General features: G+C 33.6%; 1 protein-coding gene across 4 annotated transcripts; it reads left to right on the forward strand.

The window, feature by feature from the left end:
* Positions 1-307: 307 nt before the first annotated feature.
* On the forward strand, positions 308-20,164 carry LOC110021026 (imidazoleglycerol-phosphate dehydratase). 4 transcript variants are annotated; one of them, XM_020719343.1, is made up of 9 exons: positions 308-700; positions 915-1,048; positions 15,537-15,659; positions 15,776-15,868; positions 16,392-16,466; positions 17,944-18,006; positions 19,303-19,412; positions 19,792-19,856; positions 19,923-20,164. In XM_020719343.1, exons 1-8 carry the CDS (start codon positions 466-468, stop codon positions 19,817-19,819), a joined length of 861 nt encoding a protein of 286 aa, XP_020575002.1. In that variant the 5' UTR covers positions 308-465; the 3' UTR covers positions 19,820-19,856; positions 19,923-20,164. The 4 variants fall into 4 exon arrangements, with proteins under 4 accessions (XP_020575002.1, XP_020575003.1, XP_020575005.1 ...); XM_020719344.1 differs by having other exon boundaries at positions 19,941-20,164; XM_020719345.1 differs by having other exon boundaries at positions 310-700; positions 15,537-15,641; positions 19,923-20,163.
* The last annotated feature ends 4,418 nt before the right edge of the window (positions 20,165-24,582 follow it).

Here is a 24,582-nt window from a genome sequence, read left to right on the forward strand (position 1 = left end):
TATAAAAAAATACTAGGGATAAATTATACTGCAATCTAAAGACAAAAAATCAATTCTAATACAAATAAAATATGATAAAAATATAATTAATTTAATTTGTATTATGTTTACATCAAAATTAGACGGTTCCAAAAAAAGTGGATGTCTAAAAACATTTAAGTGGGTCTCTGGGAAGTGGAAAAATTTACCTACATAACAAGAGAGGTTACAAAAAGGTTATATAGATTTTAAAATGTGTTATACTAATATTACCACCCTATAACCTCCCTCCGTACACGCAAATTTTTCAAGCGGCACTTTGGACATAGAGGATCATATTCTTCTGGTTTACTTGAAGTAGCGCGCGTCAAGGTTACCTGGTTTTTCCTTTCTCTGGCTTTGGTCATACGCGAGCATTGGCAGCTCTAACCCAAGCGGCATCAGGGTTTTTTCCTTCTCCGTGGTGCTCTTCGGCCGAGCCTTCATATGGGCACATTCCTTTTGCCCTCGTCATCCTCTCGCTACTCCATTCTACTTGATAGAATTCTTCAAAAATCTAGCTTTAGGGTTTTCGCCCCCTTCCGCTTTGATTTTTCGAACACAAGTCTCCTCCTTTCCGAGCCTCGGCGTCGACGCCTACCTCTTTCCACCAATCAAGCCGCTCAATTCTCTCGCCTGGAGGATGGAGGAAACGGTGTTCCCCCCACTATTTTCACAGCAAGTAAACCCATTTCCACCTCCTAAAGTTTGTAAAATTGTTTCCCTTTTTAACTACTTTATGCTTGAGGGCTCTTATAATTGTTTTCTGTTAATTAAGGTTGTGTTTTGCGCTGTTAATCTTTTTATTTTTCTTAAAAGTTAGCTTTTTTTGTGTGTGTACGTTTCGGGATTATTTTCCCTGTTCGTTACTTTGATTTATTTCTATCTGAATTCAGTTTCGGAGGAAGGTCGGATTGGAGAAGTTAAAAGAGTCACCAAGGAAACAAATGTCCATGTAAAGCTGAACTTGGATGGCTCTGGAATTGCTGACTGCAGCACAGGGATCCCATTTTTAGACCATATGCTTGATGTGAGTAATTGTTGGCTACTATATTCTGATTTTGCTTTTAAATGGACCCCTTATTTTGTTTTTTTGCAAGTAACATATATGTGGAAGGTTGGGTGGGACACCACACTTTTAGAGAAGGTTCTTATGTTAGATCAAGCTATTTTCAAACATCTTCATCTTTAGCTTAATGATTTACAGTTTATGGTTTGTTAATATTATCCCTTTTCTCTGAACGTTGAAAAAAATGTAGTGCGTTTGTCTAGGAACTTCTTGATTCAGGAAGATGTATTTTTTTTTATTGAAGATGCACATATGATACAGTTTGAAAACAACGTATGATTGGCATTTGTTACTCTGTATATAATCCCATGACTTGTTCTCAATGAATTCTTTCAGGTAGCGACCACCATAAGGAATTTCTCAGTTTATAGATGATAAGACTCTTTAACATCTCTCAAATTTCCCTCGTACTCTCGAATTGGTCTCCATTCGATTCTCCATAGAAGAGAACCTATCATCTGTGGTGACGAGCCTTTCTTCCATTTCAGATCTGATTTGACTTATTTCTTCCTTCAAATTCTTCTCTAAATCATATACATTCTTGGTTTCCATTATTTCTTGTCATTGTCACTAGGGCACGCTCGATTTTGGATCCGGTCACTAACTTCTAGGATCCCAATTAGGGCATGCGCGATCCCGACTGTATTATCAGAAAGGTGCGATCCCGATGCAAGGTACACACTTGATCCTGTCTTCTGCACGTGATCCCACAAGGTACGCATGTGAAAGAGATTCAAGGACGAGGGTCCCTATAAACCGCAATCCTTCTCGCGGAGCCTTCCTCGCTAGCTCTGATCGCAACTGTATGCAAAGATGTTGCCATGGATTTTGCGATCTTAATGCAAAGAAAGATGAGAGCTTTGAATTTGTAAGCTGCGAGCCCGTCGTTGCTATGTGCGATAGAGGTGGGCGAGGCGAATGCATGCAACTAGCTTAGTCGCGACTGTATCATCTTTCTGCAAGAGATTCAAGCACGAGGGCATGCCGAAAGTCTAGAGTGAGTGCTAAATCTCTGTCGAGTCGATTGATCCTCTCGTTTCCTATCTCTCGATCGCTCCCTTCAAGGACCTCTGTTTTCTTCAACTTCCATCTAATCAATCCTCTCTTTTGTGATTCATTTCCAGAATCTTGAGCTCTGATACCAATTTGATATGATCCGATCTCAAAATCGGTAGGTTTTTCCACAAAAATTAGGGCAACACAATATTTCTTTAATAAATCAAACAACTCAACAAGAATGTAAAGATAAACTCCTATAGTTCGAGAGGTGGGTGATCTCTCCCAATTCCTACAATTCGAGAGGTAGGAAATCTCTTTCACACCTAAGACTCACAACTTAATCTTATGCATATACTTAGCCCTACACCTAACAAGCTCCCAAATTCATCACCGCAAATGCTTCAAGTGCCACGGTTTTAGCCACATGGTGTTTAATGCCCAAATTGGAGAACGATCTCTTTCATTGAGCATGGAGCAACTGAAGAAATGGATAGCGACTCAAGAGAGGATGAAGCCTTCAAGGAGGAGTCTCAACTTTCAGTCGACAAGGAAGAGGCGTCAGTGATTCATGTTGAGCCCATGAGAGAGATTCCAGTTGGATTAACATTAGTTGTTCTAGAAGGTTGTGAGTTCGAGGTAATGAACATTCATGCAGAGTTTGAGGATATGGTGCCACAAACTATTGTTTTGTAGGAGTTAAGAGGACATCAACAAGATTGATATTGGTTGTCCAAAAGGGCCATGAGTTTGAGAAGCCGATAATAGACACAAGGCAATCTCAAATAAAAGAATTTCGGAATTTTCCGACATATAGTCTAACCTCTTGAGTTGCACTACTAAGGTGGGAGATGAGAAACTTTTGAGCTATTTATGTAAAACTATATGGAATAATTTGAGTATTAAATTTAGTTCATAAGTGCACCCATCGACAGATGGTCAAACTTGAGAGAAGAACCATAGCGTTGGAAATCACCTTAGGAATTTTGCGGGAAAAAATATCCTACGGTGAGATCTAGGTTCTTTCAGAGAAAAAGAGGTCTCTTTTGAGTGATTCTCATTAACGGTTGTCGAGCTTGTCATAGATTTGGTTCGAGAATTAGTTCCTCCAAATAGACTTACTTATTAGATACACCCGACCAAGTATGAAGAGTTGGAGATGTAGGCTACATTTTTAAGGGCTGGAGGCTTAGCTCAGGAAAATATTTGTCTACACACAATTCCAACTCTGGTTTTGCCAAGAAAGTATGATTATTTAATCTATCATGATAGACTTTAGAATTACATGTGTATTTTAGAGCTTCTTGAAATAGACTTTAACATAGATTTTGTAGTGGGACTACTTTTGACACAACAAGACGATTTTTTATGGTGATGATCGATTTCGGAAGCTTCCTGTGATGAAGGCAAGACTTTCGTAGCCAAAGAGAATGACGCTGGAGCAAAATCACAAAACCATGAAAAGGGGGCATCCGCAATCCCATCGTGGAATTATCGTGATTTCATCACGGGATTTCAGTGACCATGGCCTTGGCAGCCACCTAAGCTTCTTACTTCAGCCTTTTTGACTTTTGATTTATTTCCTATTTTTCTTATTCCTAATTAGGGTTTTGCTCAAGAGGCTATTTGTGTTGTTATTTTCTAGGTTTGAAAGAATTTTTGGTTATTGCTATTGTATTCGGAGATGTTTTATCCTGGTTTTATCTGGTGGAGTGATATTTCTTTTAATTTCTCTCAGATAGTGTGCTTGTAGCCTGATAGGATCAATGTAGTGATCTCCCCCCTATGTTTGGAGGTCTCCTTTAAGATCTAATTGGCTGCCTACTGCTCTTTGACAGCAGAAAATAGTCCTTTATCCCGTTTGGTTTGATGTCCAGCCACTCAAACTCAGGCCCAACTGCTATTCCACAGCATATTTTGCTCCCAACATCCTTCCCAACAGCATTGACTACTCTGTTAACTTTCCAACCATTCTAGAACCACCTCCTAACAAACTCCACTTCTAAAACTCCATTTAGACGCCCTAGAAAAGTGTCATGTAACTTATATTGTTTATGTCTCATTTGATGAGCTGGATGATGGGGAATAAAATTGCCAAGGAAAAAAGTTGATTATGTGACTCAAATTGGAGATAATCCTTGGGCTAACTGAATGGATAACACATTTTGAAATTGTTTAAAAAGGAATTAACTTCTTTTAGGAAATGTTCTTCATCTTGATTTCCTTACATGACTACGAGAGTATAAGTAGATGCTGCTTCGTGCATAGCATTTAGGCACGTCGGTTTGGAAGCTATCATATTAGTTCTATCATTTTTATTAATGTCTTTTTTCGTGGCCATTGTTTGCACTTTCTTATCTTCATAGCCTATCATACAAGCGCTTGTAAGACTTCATGGATAGTTTGCCTATTATACTGCCATGGTTGTTCAAAATGTAAATGATGGGCATATCAGATCACACCAAATCTCTTCTATTTTTTTTCTATAGAAAATTGTACAAAACATCGATTTTTTCATTTTGATTTTATTCCCTTTTTCAAACCAGGATAATTTCTAAAGTGTATATTGTATAGCAGGTACCATTTTTATAGACCATCTTCACGATTCCTCCCTCAATAATAACAATACACAATACACATTTTTCTCTGCATTGTACCACTATATTGAAAGATATTATGTAGAAGCCATTCAGACTTTTAATCTATAATAACGTTCAAAATTCTTTTAACAATAAGTTCTCCATATTATCAGCATGTTCGTCAACAAAGTTATGTGCTTCTTCTACTTCATTTTCATCCTCATAGTGAAATTTTTTCAACCATGACAGATTGGGTCATTTTAATGCCATGTATCCAAGCTTTAAATATCAAAAGCATATTAGAAGTAATTTCTTATTATAAAAAAATGCTAATTTGATTTTTTGTTTATGCTTGTGAATGAATGGGAGGATTATCTTTAGGAGTAATTAGTGGTTTGTTTTCGTGATTTTTGTTTTCTGCAGTTTGAGTTGCTTATCTAGCCTAAAAGAAAATTCTTTAGTATTGGGTTATTATCGATCTACCCTTAGAAGTAATTTGATGAAATTCAATTACTTCTAATACCATTGTAATAATACGGCATTTGCAATTGCAAGATGCAAACCATCGATGAATCATATAATAATATGCCCCCTTGATTCTACCACATCACATTTCAATATCAATTCTTCAAATAGAGTCGCATGTTCTTCTGTGGATAAACCTCTTTGTTGAAAATTATGGAGTTTGATAAAAGCATCTTGCCGACAAATTCCTTTTCTATAACTTTTTTTTTTTTAATTTTTTCTCATGTTACGCACTTGCTTTTACTCTCTAGTCATTGTCACCTAAGATTCTTCCCCCAAATGGATGCATTATTTTTTAAAACGAGAGTCACTAATTTAACGTGCCTATCTGACATATGTCTTCATGGTCAAAGATGCACTCTGGTATGCATCCAATCAATGGTGTCATCGGGATTTAATTTACTCTCGAAATTCAGAATATTTACTTAAATGCCACAAATTTTTTAATGTTTATTGGCTACTTATTGGGTAAGCTTTGTTCTCCAATGCACTTGGCAAATTTTTGATCAAGCTTACTCTTTAATCCGTATTAACATGAATATTTGATAAATAACCAAGTATTTTCAGGTGAGATAGATTTACCTCATTGCCACTTTTACTTTTTTAGATAAACCTTTATTTAAAGGTACCGACGGACCATAATTGATCGGATAAACTGCATTATTCATTGCTTCGGCCTAGAACTGCTTTGGCAAACCTGCATGCAAGCTCATACTCTTCACACACTCTGTGATAATTTTATTCGTGCACTCAGACATATCATTTTGTTGTGATGTCCTCAGAACAGTGAACTAATGCGTGATTTCTTCTGAAGTATAATAATTTCTGAACTTTTGACATGCCACTTGTCACCATTATCCGATTTGAAATACTTCAAAGTCAAGTCTGTCTCATTCTCAACCATGACATTCCACTTAAACTCCTTAAACACATTAGATTTATGTTTTAAGTATGCCCGTATCTTTCCAGCGTGATCATCAATGAAATTGACTAAGTATTGAGAACCTCTAATGGATTGAACTGGAATTGGTTCCCATACATCTGTATGCATTAACTTCAGTTTTTTGGATCCGTCTTTTATTTTTATAAACACATTCTTCTAGAAAATCTAGATCAATAGATTTTAAACCTGAAGTTTGTTCTTATAAATGAGGGATTTTGTACCTTTCTCGCTTATTTGGCTAAGTCTACAGTATCATATGCCTCTATAAACTTTAGTTCAAACAACACCAATGGATTCAAACATCTCATTAATTAGGTAAAGGGTGTCTTCAATATTGCCTCAAGCTATCACCAGTGCCTCTCTGATCACCTTCTACGAATCATCTGTCAAAGCAGATACATACCCTGACCTTGTAAGCAAGCTCATATAAATCAAATTTCTCTTTAAACATGCTACTTGTCTAACTTCATTGAGCATACAAATTGATTCATTTGGCAACCTAATGTCAGTATCACTTTTTCGAACAATATTGCAGGACTTGTTATCTCCCAAGTACGCTTTCTCTAGATCATTTTGAGTGTTTTTTTTTATCACCAATTTATTGGGGTTTGCATGAAAAGATGCACCTGAATCTACTATCTAATATTCAATCCAATCTAGTGACAAAACAAGGGACTTACCTTGGATTTTATCTATGGAGACATTAGTAACGAGCTTTCAATTTGAACCTTCACTACCAACCTTTGGAACTTTGCAGGCCTTCTTAAATTGACATTTATTCCTTTAGTTTTAGGATTTACTTATGCTCTTATTTCTCTTTGACCTGTTCTTTTCTCTCTTTGATTTGAATCTTTGACTGCCTGTGTTTCTATTGAGATTTTTCCTCTGTTTTCAACATGCAAATAAGAATTTGATGTTTGACAGCTCGTCTTTTTGTATACTTCTTCATTTAACACTATCCTCACAGTGTCATCAAAGTTTAACTTCATGTTACTTGAAGAGTTACTCACCACAATGACTAGTCTATCTCAACTGTCTGATAATGAGCATAAGAATAACAGTGCCTTGACATCATCAATGAACTTGATGTCAACGGAACACAACTGACTAGTCACAGTGTTGAAGTCATTCAAGTGTTCAGTCACTAAACTACAATACATCATCTTCATATTGAACAAGCTCTTCATTATAAAAATTTTATATGAACTTGAGGGGTTTTCATACATCATTGTTAGTGCACTCATGAGGTTTACCATAGTTTTCGCATTCAAAATATTGATAGCAATAAATGAAGAAAGTGAAAGACGGACCAAATCTAGTGCTATTCATTCAAGAACTTCTTATTTTTCTTGAGTCATCGATTTTAGTTTTTTGGTGATTCCTTCCAATGATGAATATAATTTTTTTATATAATAAATCATCATTTTGTACATTCCAAACAAACAAAGTTCGAATCATTGAACTTCATGATCTTGTACTTCACTTCGTCGGCCATTTTTCTCACTTGAACCAAATATTTTTAGAAAACCTGATACCACTTGTTGTGAGGAGTCAAAAAAACGTAAAAACTGTTTCATGAGATCTAAACAAAACGTAGAATATAATCACACAAAGTAATAAAACACAGAAAATATAGTGAACACCAATATTTAATGTGGAAAAACCTAAGAAATGAAAAAATCATGGAGCCACACCACACCACACCACACCACACCACACCACACCAAACAATTCACTATGAAAACGAGAAGTATACAGATTACAACACGCTTAAGCCTCTCTACATTCTAGAACACAATAGGAATACACTTCATTCCTTTGAAAATCAAGTGCACTCATTCTTTTTCTTTGGCACAAGAGAAATCGCGAAATTCATATGTGTACTCGATTTTTAGAACACCATAGACTTCGCCTCCTAATTCTGCATCGATGAATTAAATCTCGAACTGCAGCCAAAATCGTTGTTGGTGCTGAGGCGCCACAACCAAGTGATGGGCTTCCATGCGCTTGGGTGTAGGGGACGATCTCACTGTATTCTCTCCTTAGAAACTTCTGGATGGGCTTCTAGGTCCCCCACTGGTGCTGGGGCACTTGTATTCGAACATAGGCTTTCTTGGTGCTCAGGTTTCCGGGCATTGGGGTGCCCGCTTCTAGGTGCTGGGCTGCTCCAATTAAACTCCACAAAACAATAATCAAGTCAGGTTTCATTTTGAGGAATAGATCGTTGTCAGTTGTTTAAAGAGAGTGCACTTTTTTAATGTATCTACAAAAAAGCTTAGCAATATGCATTGTACATATGAAAATTCTATCAAGTTAGCTATTATCTTGGATAGCGTCGTCAAGCAAGTTTTTTTTTAATTTGAATGAAAATTTTATCTTTGGAACGTAATTCAAATTTGTTTATCTTATTTTTAATGTGCAATTTTTAATGTCCATTGTGACATTTCCTTTTGTTATTGATCATGATTAAGATTGAGGTCGACTTAGAGCGAATTTTGAATGAGATTCCTTAAGAGGATATCAATTTGCAAATCATAAGAGAAGGGAAGCTTTTATTAATGATGATGGAGAATTTGAGATTAGTTCTGAATATCGGATCTCTTTCACTAAAATTGCCTTAGAAGGCATTGTAGCTCCGTCAACTTCATAACTTGAGTTACAAAGCCGATCAGAGTATATAAAAGAAAGGATGAAGGGCCTTGCACTCAACTTGTATGAGATTTCAAACTAGGTTGAAAAATGAGAGTTACCTTCATCTAGAGATAGGGAGAAATTAAAAAATTGATCCCATTTTGGCCTTTGACCATACAAAATTGATCCAAATTTAGTCCTTGAAGGATCATTTTGGATCAACCGTGTCCATGAATATGTGCACACGTGTGTGTGAGTGCGTGCGCGTGCGAGATGCTTTATATTAGACATGAATTAACAAAATTTTAAAAAAATTCCATTCTTCTAGTTTTAAAAATTAAGAACTTCAAATTTACTTTAAATATATTTAATTAGGAGCAAAAGCTAAAGTTTAATGCAAAAAAAAAAGAAAAAAATCAACTTTCATGATGCAAGATCAGAGCAAATGATTAGTCATCTCCCTTTTTTTTATTCAATTAATTTTTTTCTCATTCAAGTAGAATTTTTTCATTTTTTTTTAATTTTATTATTTTTCTTTTTATTAGTTAGAATTCATTTTCTTTTTGTTGAACAATAGTAGAAGGCAATGTAGATTAAATGTCATTATGCTGTTGACCTACTAAATCTTACAAATCATATTTGATCAACTTTTCTTGATTTCTCTTCAATTTATCTCCAAGTTAGATCTTCATCATCTAGATATTCAGTATTAATGTCCTCATTTTCCTAATTAAAACTAATTGGATTAATAACAATATTTAAATTGATTTTTTTTTTGTTATACTTGATAAATATTAAGTTATTTATGCACTGTTAATCCAACTGATTTCTTTTATTCCCTGTGAATTTATAGACAAGAAATCCAAATGAAATATAGAAAAATATGTGAATTATTTATTTATATTTAAAATTAATATATTATTAAACTCCTTGAATACACTAATTCCTCTCACGGCCTCCAATGACATTGTAAGTTAGGCATAAAAACTTTGTAGCAAATTTTGTTAAACTTATGGTTGACACACTATACATCTCCAACAACTCCGTTTCATTAAAATTATAAATCACCTGAAAGAAAAATTTTTATCAGTTAAATAAAGTTTAAAGTTATGTAAAGTTTCAATTAATAATCATATATGGAATTTTTCTATCTATATTGTGAATGGCAAACTTAATTGCATGTAGGTTACTAAAATGATCATAAATGATGAGTTCTTGATCTATAACATTCTCTCATTGAGGTTACCCATTAACATGCCAAGAATTACATTTAAACTCTAACAATTATCATATTGCTTGTACTTTACCTTTATTCTTGTAAAAATCTCAAGTTTTAGACTAGCTCGATGCAATAGGTGGATCTAACACCTTTATCTTTCACCAATAATATGAATGGTTTACCCGTTCTTTTTTCAACATGTTCCAGTGGATACCATTGTTTGCATCCTTCACTTTGCCCCTTGAATTATAAATTTATGTTTCATAGCTTTCCTCTTATCACCATATATTTTTTCTTTTATTTCAATCTTGGCAGACAAATGTACACTATTTTCTTTTTTTTTTTTTTGTGCTTGTGTATACTTGAAATACTAGGGAAAGGAAAAAAAAAAAATTGATGTCTGACTTTTCCAATTTCATACTTATGTATTTTCTTGCTATATTAAGAACAAGATTGTGATTATATCTAAAATTAGTTCGTTCCAAAGCTTCTTAATTGCGTTTTTTACTTGTTTAGACTTTTCAATATTTTTTTAATATTAAATGGATGTAATAAGCAATACATGATGTCTAATAAGTATATGTCCTTTTATTCATAAGCAAAGGACTTAAACAATGTTCATATTGAAATAATAAAATTAAATATGTAAAAATTGAATAGTATAAATTATTAACCTTCAAATAGGACTAAAAATTGATAAAACAAAAGTTGTGTGCGAGAGGAGTTTGCGAAAAAATTAAGGACATTGAATTAGTGGAAGAGCTGAACTTCATAAATTCGAATACTCTCAAGATTTCCTGGCGCAATTTTAAGAGTCAGTTGTCCCAAAAAATTGTTTTACGTGATTTATTCTTCATTTTGACTGAATCTCAGCTAAATATTGACGAGTGTAATAAATCAATGTTACAACTGCAATTTATTTATGTTATATGATTGCAAGAATGCTTGTTGTTGATTTTTTTTTATCTTATTTAATTTCATATTTATTGAATTGCTTTGTCATTTAAATTTGTAAAATTATTTGTTAATATGAGAAACGAAGCACTCATTTTGAATTTTGAATTTTGAATCGATTAATTTATGTATAAGCCAAATACTATAATAAAATAATTTAAGCCAATTCTGAACATATAAGTAAAAGCTAGGCTTGAGCTCAAACCGAACATGAAGAATTTGCATCATAAATAAATCTAGTAATCTATAATGTACTTTACTCGTTTCGATGATAGCCTACCTGTAGGTAAATAAGTAATGGTTATAACAAATTAGCCCTTCATTTTTTTCTCCAATCTTTTTAAGATGTGAACATGGTGCTCAGATCTCTAATACAATTTTTGAATATTTAGATGCATCAATTGAGTCTAAGAATATTTTCCTAATGGTGAATTAATTTAAAAAAATATTATTGATATCTCTTTACAGTGAATCCAAGAGTATAAACCTTATTTTAAGAAATCATTTTTGTGCTTCTCCATATCCTATATAAATGCCTCCATTTCTATCTTAATTGGAGGGCCTCTTGAACCACAAGACCCATTCCATATTGCTAATAGCTGTATCATTTGTTCAAATCTCTTCAATTTCACTACATTAAAAGAGATGGCATCTTTATAGACATTTATTGTCAGGTTTTATCCCTTAATCACTTATCTAAGTTCTCCTTGATCCCAAATTATCTCATATTTTTTCTTTTTTAATTTTTTTATCAGGTTCTTGATACAAGAAATGATTTATAGGACTTTTTTATTTTTGAGAATTATAACCCATTACTAAGTGCATTGATATTTCCCATGCAGGTTGATTCTGATGATTTCTTTCCACAATGCATCAATAACTCGATACTTGATTCTTTATTAATCTCTACTACCATCTTAATTAGAAATTAACTGTTCCTTTATATTTAAAAGAACCATCCTGCATTTAGTCTCATTACTCCTTTTAGTTGTTTCATAAAGGCCAGTAAGATGATCTTTAGCTTTTGGTATACTTTCATTTGTCTTAATACCTCAATAATTACATACATAATAAAGAGTATTTGACTGCTTTCTTAACTTCATATACATCCAAGTTGTGTATTTTCTAATTGCATTTGAATCTATTAATTGACCATATTTTTTATGTAAAATGTGTTGCTAAAAGCTAAAAAATAACAATATTTAAGTATCTTTTTATGGAAAATGTATAAATACCCTCAAATATTAACAATTTTCATTGCAACAAAATTCTTTGGCCAAATTGACCACGTATATTTTGGTGTATTATTATATTATTTATCTTTTTCTTATATCAAATAGATCAAGTCGTAAAATAAGGGCGTATAAGAAAAATTGGCTTAAAAAATAAACAAAAATTAGTCCACATTTTACTTATTCATACTAACTTAATGCAAAATATATTTTGAAACCAAAATTACAAATAGTAGAATAAAGAAATAGTTAAAATAATTTGCATGAGCATAAATGTTCTCTAAGTTAATTAATGATGATAACAATATTCACTCAAAATTTCTCATATAAATGGTGGAGTAGTTGCATAACATTTAAACTTGACTCTTAATTGAGGCCACTCTAATCTCTTGTTTAAATTGGTTCAACTCTGATTTAATTGTAGGATATGCATTTAGAATTTTAGTTCTTTCTGCTTTTCAATCTAATTTGCCAAAATTTGGAGTTTAAATTGAATAAATAATGTTGATTTCAAGATTGATTCTTTTGACAGTTACCGAGGAAAATTGTTGAACTACTTTTTATGAATATGTTGAGTTTTCGTGGATGAGTTCCTTAATTTCTTGCGGTATGAGTTCCATGAGTTCTTATGGTATCTGTTCCTTGAGCTTGTTTTGATGTTTCAAATAAAAAGACTCATCGAATTTTAAGTGTTGAATTAAAAAGTCTAACCAATCAAACTTATTTTATAAAGAAAAGATGAGTAATTGTTCAGGTATTTTCTTTTATCTAATTCCAAGAAAGAAAAAACAAATGTTTTTTTGAATACTTCCCTTGATTTAATTTCACACTGATTTACATGGGATAGCTTGAACTATTTGTATGAGTTGTGTTTGAGTTTGTTCATTTTTTGCTTATTCAATAATTGTCTCCATTGTGACATACAAATGTGACGAGAATAATTCTTTAAACATCCTTGTTTTAATGAGTTCCTGGGCTAGTTTGTAGAGATATCAGTAATCATGTATATCATAGCCATGACCATTGTGAAAAATAATAATAATTAGAAGACAATAGGAATGAGTTTACAATAATTTAATGGAACTGTTTTTTGTTTTAAATAACATATAGCAATGATGTATAAGATACCTATAAAGAAGTGTAAGTAGGATACTTTTTACTATCAACAACTTATTTGTAACTGGATGGTGGTAAGTTGGAGGGCTTCTTTGTTCATTTCAGCATTGATGATGTTAATGTTGGCGCTGATGGTTGCAGCGAGTTCTTTTATTCATCAAGTTTAATTATTCATGATAGTTATTCAGTTGATGTTGGTGCTGTCATCACAGGTTCTGTGCGACTTTAGGGCAGCAGAAGCTTGAAGTACAAGTGTTCACAGTGTTGTGCTTTTTCATATTAATGGGACAATTTGTGAGTTATAATAATCTGGCCAACATCCTTGGTTATTGCAAGCCAAGTTTATATTTGAAGAACTTTCTCAGAGATCTTAAGTTAGCACCCGTCACCATAAGTTTTTAGTATTTGACCTTAACATCTCCTCTTAAAAACAAATCATAAAGCATCAAATTTTATCTGATTCTTACCACATATTCATAAATTCTTATGATTTTTAATGATCTTTGCATACTAACAATTATGTTATTAAAAAAAAGCTGCTTGAATACCAAAAAATATATTCTTAAGTATTGCGTTCATGAGTAAGCCTTGAAAATGACTATAGTGGCAATTCACCAAATATTGTAAGTGCTAGTCGGCATTTTATAGTATCACTAACAGTGAGGAGGGAAACCATTGACTCAAATTTAGCAACTTTATCATTTGGATTTGTTTATCTTGAATAAGCTTCGAGTTTTTATTTTGAACCTTAGAGGAGGAAGAACTTTCACTCTTTGAATTAAAAATATATTTGATGGTATCGCCGACACTCTCAGTATGATGAGGCAAAGATGCTTTGGCATTACTCTTCTCAAGGAGGTACATCTTATCAGTTGTTGGAGCTAAATTGAGTACTAAAAAATTGAAGTGTGATTTATGATTAAAGGAATCCAATTTGCCTTCAAAAGAAGAGTTGCTCTTGGAATCAACTCAGATTCTTTGGATCATTATTTCCAGCGCTTTTCCATCTGACTTAGCTGTTCTGGGGTAACAAAGTTATGCAAAGGGGATCTCTCCTTTTTTCTCGTGTCTCTATAAGCTTGGTATCTTTCAGGTTATTGTCACCATAAAAGGATATTGGAATTAATTTTATTAGTAGATCAAATTAGAACCTTACTAACAAGTACGGATTAAGCCCGCGAGAGAATGAGAAGAGAGACAAGTTCAAGGATTTTAATAATACGACTTTATGTGCTTATTCTCTGAACCCCTTTTATAGGTTTAGATATTGTTATATGAGTGGTACATATGAATAAAATTATATGATATGGCTATTTAAGTGCTTGTTATAAAATTAATAATCATAGGTACCTTGTTGTTATCTAAATACATTCAGATCTCATGGCAAGCTCTAATTAAAGGATGAGTCCTTTGAGAATGGAGTTTCTATAGTGAATCCTGTGTAAAATTCATTTTGAGTTGATTTTAGCTTTGAGTGTTTGGCCTTGACAATCTTAATTGATGAGATTATTGCCAAATAAATTCTTACTATTATAGCTTCAATAAATTCTTTATGCAACTTGATTAATTGATGGTGTCGTTCGAAATACATTTCATAATAATAGTATAAATCGATTAACTTGTTCCAAGTGATATTGGGTGTACAACAGTAATTTCTTGTCGGACATCCATACAAATTAATTATCCATGAAGCTTTATATTTTCATTTGTATGTCTTAATTCACCAGTGTTTTCATTCTTATGTTCTGGATTCCATTTGTGCCTGCAGTTGACTCTCCTTTTGTGGATTGTTTCAATTTTTTTAGTTTTTGTCATTCCAGTAATTGTAGGGTTTATGATGGATTATTTACTAGCATGTTTAATTCTAGTGCAAATTGAGTTGATTCACGGTATGATGCATGTCTGTGCTTATTTTTGTGTATTATTTTAACATTGTTATCGTTTAGTTGCCGAAGCGGGTAGCATGTTTTACTGCAACATAGATTTTATAATTGTTGTCTTTAGAACATTGCTAAATTCATACTTGTGATAATCTTTTGGTTAGTGAGCATCGAAATTCCATATAGGTGATCAATTGGAATTATCATTTTTTTTGTGTTTTTGATTCATGTGTTTCTTATTCATTATGTTGTGAATTTCAAATTTATGTTTTTCTTACTGGTTTCAGTAAATTTAACATTTTCAAATGCTATTAAAATACTCTTATTTTAAAGTTTTTTTGTGCGCTTAACTTTTGTATATATGAATATTTCAGCAATTAGCATCACATGGAGTATTGGATATTGTAGTGAGGGCGTCTGGTGACATTCATATTGATGACCATCATACAAATGAAGACATTGCACTTGCAATTGGAACGGTGGCTAAGACTTGTCTTGTCAAAAATTTTTCCTTATCTATCATCAATAAATCTTAATTATTCATAGTTTATCTTTTTATCATGCTTTCAAGGACTTTTCTTTGTTATAAGGTTACTTGTTTTTGCACATACAGGCCCTTCTTCAGGCACTTGGTGATAGAAAGGGCATCAATCGATTTGGCCATTTTGTAGCCCCTCTTGATGAAGCTGCTGTGGAGATTATATTGGTACGATTATGATTTTTTTTTTTTTGATTTTTTTGTTATGATTATGAAATTTTAGTTCAGCTTAAAATAATAACTTTTTTTTTTTTTTAATTCTTTTAGGTGGTTTAACCATTTGAAGAATTCTTTTAGGTGGTTTAACTTAGGTGGTTTAACCATTTGAAGGTCGCATTCACTTAGATAAATAATGCCATTTAGCAACTTACAGTTATGCAAAATCAATTTTTATTGCAAAACCAAAAATATCAAAACTATGTTTTTGATCTTAGTAAAATAATGCAAAACAAAAGGCTGAAGAAGGGATCATTAACGATTGCTAAATATTTAAACACCTTCAATAACTTATTTTCCTTGAAATTAGATAGTTGCTGAACTTCTTTCTCTCTTTTTCTCTCCAGGATACTGTAAGCCTCAAGTTTTTGATCCTGTTCTTATTAGCATTTATTCATATTTTCATTCCTTATTGCTAATTACTCCTATATATTTTGCAAGATTTTGATATGAAAACTCTTTTTTATTGTTTCAGGATTTATCTGGCCGTCCACATTTGAGTTGTGATTTGCAAATCCCAACAGAGAGAGTTGGGACATATGATACACAGGTTGTAGACCACCATTCCCGTATTTAAATTTTCTATCATAACTTTCCTTCGACATTCAAAGGCTCAAGCGATTTACTTTTCGATTTGAATTTGTATTTTGATATTTTATCTGGTAAACACGAGTACTTTTCATGATATTTACTATTGTACCACTTGAAACTAGCATCTTTACTCATACAATATACAATTTCCATTACTGCAAATATATCATATAAATTGTCTTATATTTTTTGAGCTGCCAATCGGAAATCTCGTTGCCATCCATCAGCTAAGTAAGTCTCCAGTAAAAGTTATGTTGCTTGAAGAAGTTGGGTGAAATGTTGATGCTAGAAAAACTGGGGTGAAAAGTTGTTGTTGAAAATCTGTTGATTTCAATTTTGCAAACTTTCGATTGAGTTGTTTCAAACTTTGATACTGATTTGTCTTCTTTGATTTCAATATTTGTATGTCCAATAAAAATTAACAAAGACCAAAGCTCATTTGCAAATTGAGAAAACTATAAATTTATTGAAAATAAATAATATTTTTAGAATTAATGGTTTAAAGTTAAAACTATTTTCTTATCTATATATTATTGGACAAATCATTTGCAAACATATCATAAAGGCTTTGGAAAAATAACAAAGCAATTATAAACAAGATAAATCATCTTATAGAAGTTGCTGCGAATCAAAAGCCATAAACTTTCTTGGTTCAGATATCATATCTCAGAATTGAGACTACAAAAACCCTTTTCAGTCGCAGCCTATTTGTGTCTTTTACCATAATCCCTTTATGATGACCATGGGCTTCAAGTTGACTACGTTTGTCTTCCACATTTCATCAAACGCTTTCTTTGCAAAATTCAAGGCTCCACACTTACCGTACATTGCCAATAATGCATGTGAATGAAGATTTATTTATTATTGAATTTCTTCCACCAAGTTTAGCTTTCTCATTGTTCTTTAATGTTTTTGTGCCCTAAAATATGCACTTTATTGTAGTCTCATGCATGCATGAGAAGTCAGGTGAACATGCCTTTAAGATTGAATGGTGGTTTCCTTCTCAAGGTCTATTGGGGCATCTTAGTCCTTTGGTGGAGTTTGATAAAATACATTAAGATAGCTCCCTTGTAGATTGCTTATGATAACAAGTGTCCCAAGGGAATAAAATGCCGTCTTATGAGATGAGCAAACGCTGGATCATGTAATCTTTTTCTTAAATAACAGAGTTATTTCTCTGTGCGACTATGGATATAGATTGATATCACCAAATCATTTAATTTTCTTATGTCTAATTTATCCTGTGTGTTTTCTTGTAAGCTTTAATATAAATATATGTATGCATGTATGTATAGCATTGGATTAATTCTATCATATTAGGTGAAACTACAGATTTATGATTTTCTTGCGCTGCAGCTACTCCTTTGTTTTCTTTTTGTGAGTTTGTAAATGTGAGCGCCTCTGATTGATGTTCTACATTTTTAATTCATTTTTAGCTTGTTGAACACTTCTTTCAATCTCTGGTGCACACGTCTGGCATGACCCTTCATATCCAGCAGGTAACTTCAGTTATATTCTTTTTCAGCTGGATTCTGTTCTATATTTTAATCCTTTGATTAACATTTCCTCATCATTTGAACCCATTTTTGAGATATTGCTCTTGTTTTTGATAAAAACATAATTTGTTCTTCTCTAATTACAACAACAACAACAAGCCTTTATCCCATTGAGTGGGGCTGGCTACATGAATCCTTTTTCTCCATTGCGTCCTATTGAGTGCATATTTTCATTTAATTGTAATGGATTAAGATCATTTTTTATACAATATGCCCAAGTCTTTTTAGGTCTACATCTGCCTTTCTTAACATAAGTCTGATCTAAAACATATAATCTCTTAACCGGATCATCAGATGTTTGACATTTAATGTGATCAAACCATCTAAGACGACTCTCTAATTTTATCAGCCACTGGAGCTACACCAAATCTATCATGGATATATTTATTTCGCATTGTCTCTAAAGTGCCAAGCCACTCATCACATAAGCATGCTCATCTCAGTAACACTTAACTTTATTTTATGCTTCTCTTTTAAAGGCCAACATTCTCCGTCATAGAGAATTGCAAGTCTCCCCACCATCTTATAAATTTTTCCTTCAAGTTTAAGCGGTTCTTTTCTATCACACAATAGGCTCGATGCATTCCTACACTTAAACCAACCAACTTGAATTCTACTAATAACATCCCCATCCATATTCCCGTCACTTTCAACAATAGACCCGTGATATCTAAAACGTTCACACCTTTTAATGATTTAATCACCATAGTTACAATTCTGTCACTAGAATTGCTATTACTACTAAAAATTACATTCCACGATTTCAGATTTAGATCTGCTCAAACTAAGGCCTTTAGACTCCAGTGTAGACTCCCATAATTCAATTTTTTTTTTGAGCTCTTCTTTAATCTTAATCCACAAGAAGGTTATCATCAGCGAAAAACATATACCAAGATACGTCCTCCTGTAAATCTTCAGTAAGAGCATCCATAACTAATGTAAAAGGACAAGGACTTAAAGCCTATCCTTGATATAATCCAACTGAAATAGAAAAATACTTGTTCGATCCTCCTACTGCTTGAACACAGGTAACAGCTCCAGTAAAGCAGATGGTTTGCCATGCTAAACTTTCTGTTACTACTATAACATACACTTATCCTTTATTATAATTCTTATGACTTATATTTAAATATAGATATTGGTTAAGGAATTTCTTTTAGGCAGCGATTTTTATGTTTTATTGTGGTTTTCAGAGCTATTTATTGTTACATATTTAGTATTTGTTGGAAATTTTTACAGCGTGCCGGGAAGAACTCGCACCATATTATCGAGGCAACATTCAAGGCCTTTGCTAGGGCTCTTCGACAGGCGATAGAGCATGACGTTCGTCGAAGTGGTATTGTGCCTAGGTTTGTTCTTAATTCTAATTCTGATTTTTTTAGGTATTTCTAACCATTCCATCCTCTATTTTTTATCACACTCACCCAAACTATTATGATTTCAATATTGTGATGCTACTAATATTCCTTGATATTATCATAACATAAAATGTACAAATGTAATCCTTGATGTAATATCATCATTATAGAAACTCTTGATCTCTCCATATTTATTTTTAATGCTATTCATTTTTAAAAAATCATAAATATTGAAGATCAGTGGGCAGAGGTGAGGGACTCAAAATGGGAGCTCTATTTGAATTGCTAAAATAAATTTAGAAAAAAAAAATACATAAAATTATTTATTTTTCTTCCTTTTTATTTCTAATTTTGTTTGTATTTACTACAGTACCAAGGGTGTTCTATCTCGTGCATAAATCTTGGCTGGAATCAAGCAGTATATAGAAGTTGCAGGTAAAATAAAAAAACCTCTTCAACAGATGAAGCTTGCATCAAAAGATTGACTGGAAAAGTTTGCAGGCTTTATTTATTTGGCAGCCTGATCATCGTCCTTAAAAGGTTCTCAAGGGCTGGTGGGTGACGTTTCTTTGCTGTGATAAAACTATAGGCAGAAATTTCATGAGATTGGAGATGAAAACAGGTGAAAGTTATGTATATGGTGCAGACAATGCATGAGGAATTTGTTATAGCATTTTTTGTTAACACTAACAACAATCAATCTAAATGTTTTATTACTGAAGTATGAGAGCGTTGTTCTGTTTGAGTTTAAACTTTTTGCACCTTTTTGGAATTAAATTTGTTCTCTATTTTCATTTTTAATTATTTTATTTTTTTTTTAAAATTAGATTTATTCTATAATATTTTTAATATGTTTTTATTTTTCTTAAATGAATAAAATTATTTTTTAAAAAAAATTGAAAGAAAATAAACATTTGAATCTTTTTAAAATTAACTTGTTTTTTTATTCTTAGTTATAACATAAATGAAATATAATATAAATTAAAATAAATAAATAAATAAAATAATTTTTTAGTAAACCCCTCAGATTAGGGGGTTCGAATTAAAAGGTTTATAATTAAAGGGCCCATAAGACCCTTTTATCGGTGAAACATTGAACTTTTTTAAAAAATATAGGTATGTGACGTGTAATTCTTATATATTATATGTTTAATATCTAAAATTTTATATTTTATTTTATATTATTTCGGTGTGATAAACCAATACGTGTATATTAAAAATGTGTCAGCATGAGTCTTGATGGAATTTGCCCATTTGATGGAGAAATAAAAGTGGCAGACTGATAAATTGTTCGTCAGTATCAAGTCAAAGAAATCCACCTGATGGATCTCAGGCAAATTGACGACCACTAACATTCTGTTTTCTTTTTCCTCAAAATATGTCTCATCAACCTGACTGATCGACCTGACTTAAGTACAGACTGATCTGTAGACTCCTACTCGGTAGGACCCATCGACAAGAATATTGATTTCATACATGAAAATACTAAAGTAACCCTCATTATTTTAATAAAATACAATCTAACAACTATGCCTTTGTCTATAAATAGGAGATTATTTATCGAATAAAGATTTTGCATTTCTATTGTTCATTACTGTGCATTTTCTATTTCTCTTTTTCTAGTTAAACACTAATCCTTAGGTGTGCTTCCTCGATAATTTCAAATTCAACATTCTGAAAGCTGAGGAAAACATATATTTATGCCAGAAACAAAAAGAGGAACACTACAAGAAGAAGATAGCCACTTGAAAGACGTGATATACAAGGATTCCGCTAAGGAATTCATGGAGGGGTTTGTACAACGAAAGATCCAGGAGCTGAGGAATCAAATAGTAGGCAAATCGTAGTTCTAAGAGCCGTTATGAATGAGGAGGAGAACATGCTCCTCGAAAGAAAACCCCCCTCAAAAAGAAGAGTCGGCTTACTACGGCAAAAGGTTGAATTATAGCCCAGAGAGGGTCGTAGATTCATAATACTAGGACAGTGTTAGGTCCACACTGATGGAAAAAATAGAGATTTGGGCATGTTGAGGCCCCACACCAGCCGAAAAATGCATTTTCCCTTCAAATCTTAGGAGTTGAACCCTTTGAGAAGTTTGAAGTCCCGTTACTAGATTCATATAAGGGTCGGTCTAATTTTAATGACCACATTGCATTGTTTGAATCATCCATGTGTCTTCTAAGATGACACACTGAAGTGTAGTTTGTTTTTTACCACCTTGAGGGTGTCGATCCTGAGGTGGTTCAACGCATTGCTAGTGGGGTTGATCACTTATTTTGATGATTCTAGGAGACTATTTTTGGCGCATTTTTCAAGCGCTCAGAAACCTAAGAAGAGGTCGTAAACCTTGTGGCAAGCTAAGCAAGGGCCCAACAAAAGCTTGTGTTCTACATCACACGATTCCAAAGGGAGATGTTGGAGGTGAAGGACATACAGACTGGAGTGGAACATGTTATAATTAAAAGCTTGAGTGTAGAGAGATTTTGATATGATCTCTGTTTGGTAGAACTGCAAAACCTGGCTGAACTGCTAGAGATGGCCAATAAATACATTATCACATAAGAGAATGACATCAACCTCTACCACAAACCCAAATAATCATACAATTACTCGCATAAGAGGGGCTGTAGAACAATAGGTGTAGGCTTAGGGAGAAATCAAGTCCTTCCATCCGTCTCGGTATGAAGACGGTTGGATGACTCATGACAACAAGGGAATCAGCCGAAATAGTAATCAAGGAGGTGAAGCAAGGATCCACAACTAGGGACCAGCTCAACATTATGAAAAATTGGCCCAACAATATGAATGATCATCCAATAATCACGAAAATCCAAGGGCCACTCTTTTTTAGAGTGTCGATGGCTAAGTTAGTAGATGCTATCCAATACAAGAAATTTTTTATGAAGGCATGTCCGATGAGATCCTGTACCTTATTTCAGGACAACAAGAAGTATTGCAAGTATCATAGGGATAACGACTATGACAAGGAGGAATGCAGATACCTCTGGAGTTTGGTTGAGGAGTTAATTTGAACTGGCAAGCTCAAAGAGTTTGTGGCTTTAGGAGTAACTACCCAGAGGCAAGGAAAGGCCCCAATTGTGTAAGTTCCAGATAAGCCTATCCGTGCAAACATCATCCATATAGTTAGGATGTTACCCACTATTTTTAGAGAAGCGGATTCCTCAGAAGAGGCATCAGATAGGGGAACTTTGTTTAGATACCTTCGTTCCCATGAGGAGTGCCCATCCTCCCATTTCTTTACTGATGTTGACCTTCTCTCAACGGGGAAACCTTATAATGATGCTATCATTTTCTCAACAATGATAAGAAATTATCAGGTGGGAAACATCCAGATTGACTCTGAAAGTTCTATGAAAGTGTTGTTTGTGTGTGTGTGTGTCTGGTTTTTTTTTTTTTGACAAGGAGAGCCTGTCGACTGATCGATTGGTAGCGTCGGCCGACCCGTAATATGACTTCTTTGTTGAGTGTCAGAAAGCCTTATGGGTAATAGGGCTGGCGGTTATCTGGAGAAAAGATGATAAGCAATTCACCTTCACAGAAAACTTCTTAGTGGTAGACTCATCGTCACTTGTAACGCCATCTTTAATCACCCTCTACTAAATGTATTTAGGGCTCTAGTTTTTTCTACCACATTGTAGTGAAGTTTCTGAGAGATAATGAAATCATGATTGTCTGAGGAGACCTAGAGCAATTGTAAGCTTGTTACCTTTAGACAGTCAACAATGTGGAGCACGACCCGCTCGACATCTAGAGACCATTGAGACCAACCTGGAGATCCCACGATCGACGGGAAACCTAGTAAATATTTCTTAATTAGTGAAGCTTTTTATAGACTTGATGATTCAGACTTTGAGGAAGTATCAAGATGTCTTCATCTGGGCAGCAGCTGAAGTGCCATGAATTTTGATTGACTCACCGTGCCATTGACTGGATGTCAACCCATCCATTTAGCCAATGAAAAGAAGGAAAAGGGCTTCAGCCATGACGCTACCTGGATCGATCCATGAAGAGTGAATAAGTTGAGGGGGGCTGACTACATCAGGGATGTGCAATATATGACCTGGGTCTCAAATGTGGTGGTGATGTAAAAGGTGAATGATAATTGGAGGATGTGTAGAGACTTTACTGACCATAATTATGCCTGCATGAAGGACATCTATCCACTATCAAGGATCAATGTTCTGGAGGATTCTGTGATCAGCCACTCAGTTCTTAGCTACTTGGATGCTTTCTTGTGTTATCATGAAATAAAAACACACCTAGCGGTTGTGGAGAAAACAACATTTATTACTAGTGAGGGTCTTTTTGGTTACAACGTAATTCCCTTTAGGCTAAATAATATTAGGGCTACGTACCAGCACCCAATGGATATAATTTTCAGTATTCAAAAGGATAAAAGAAATACTCAAGTGTATGTGGATGATATGCTAGTTAAAATTTGGTCGACTGAACAACACATCAACGATCTAAACTTGACATTCCACAAACTTAAAAAATTTATGACGAGTTAACTAGTAAATTTCTAAATAGTATGGGTTAGTGGGTTGGGTTCGGGTCTGACTCCAAAAAGACCCAACCTAAATAGAGTTAATGATAAACCCCTAGTAACCATGTAGCTTTGAAATCATAAAAGAAGACAACACACCACTCAGAATTCTTTATGATAGCTCTATTTTAATATCTGAAGCATTGGTATCAACTTGGAAAGGTTTATCAAATTCTGGAAGAGTCAAAATTTTAGCTATCATAATGGCTTCTTTTATGATTTCAAAGCTACATGGTTACTAGGGGTGTCAATATGGGTTAGTGGGTTGGGTTTGGGTCTGACTCCAAAAAGACCCAACCTAAATAGAGTCAATGAAAATGAACTTCAATTGAATAATAAACAGGTTGAAAGCTAATTCCCAAACCTGACCCCAGCCTAAGCTTGACCCGCTAACCCCAACCCAACCCGAACATTCATGCTTATTCATGTCATCTTTGGTTTTTGGGTTCAACTTGAACCTGACGTGAATAATAAATGGGTTGAATTCTCTGTCCCAAACCAGACTAAGAAAATATTCAGGTCAACCCTAACTCGGATTTTTCGAGCCTAGTTTGTGTTGTGTTGGCGTGTCGAGTCAATTTTTGACACCCCTAG

Source organism: Phalaenopsis equestris, unplaced genomic scaffold (genome assembly GCF_001263595.1).
Source record: "Phalaenopsis equestris unplaced genomic scaffold, ASM126359v1 Scaffold000115, whole genome shotgun sequence".
In the NCBI taxonomy this organism is placed as follows: domain Eukaryota; kingdom Viridiplantae; phylum Streptophyta; class Magnoliopsida; order Asparagales; family Orchidaceae; genus Phalaenopsis; species Phalaenopsis equestris.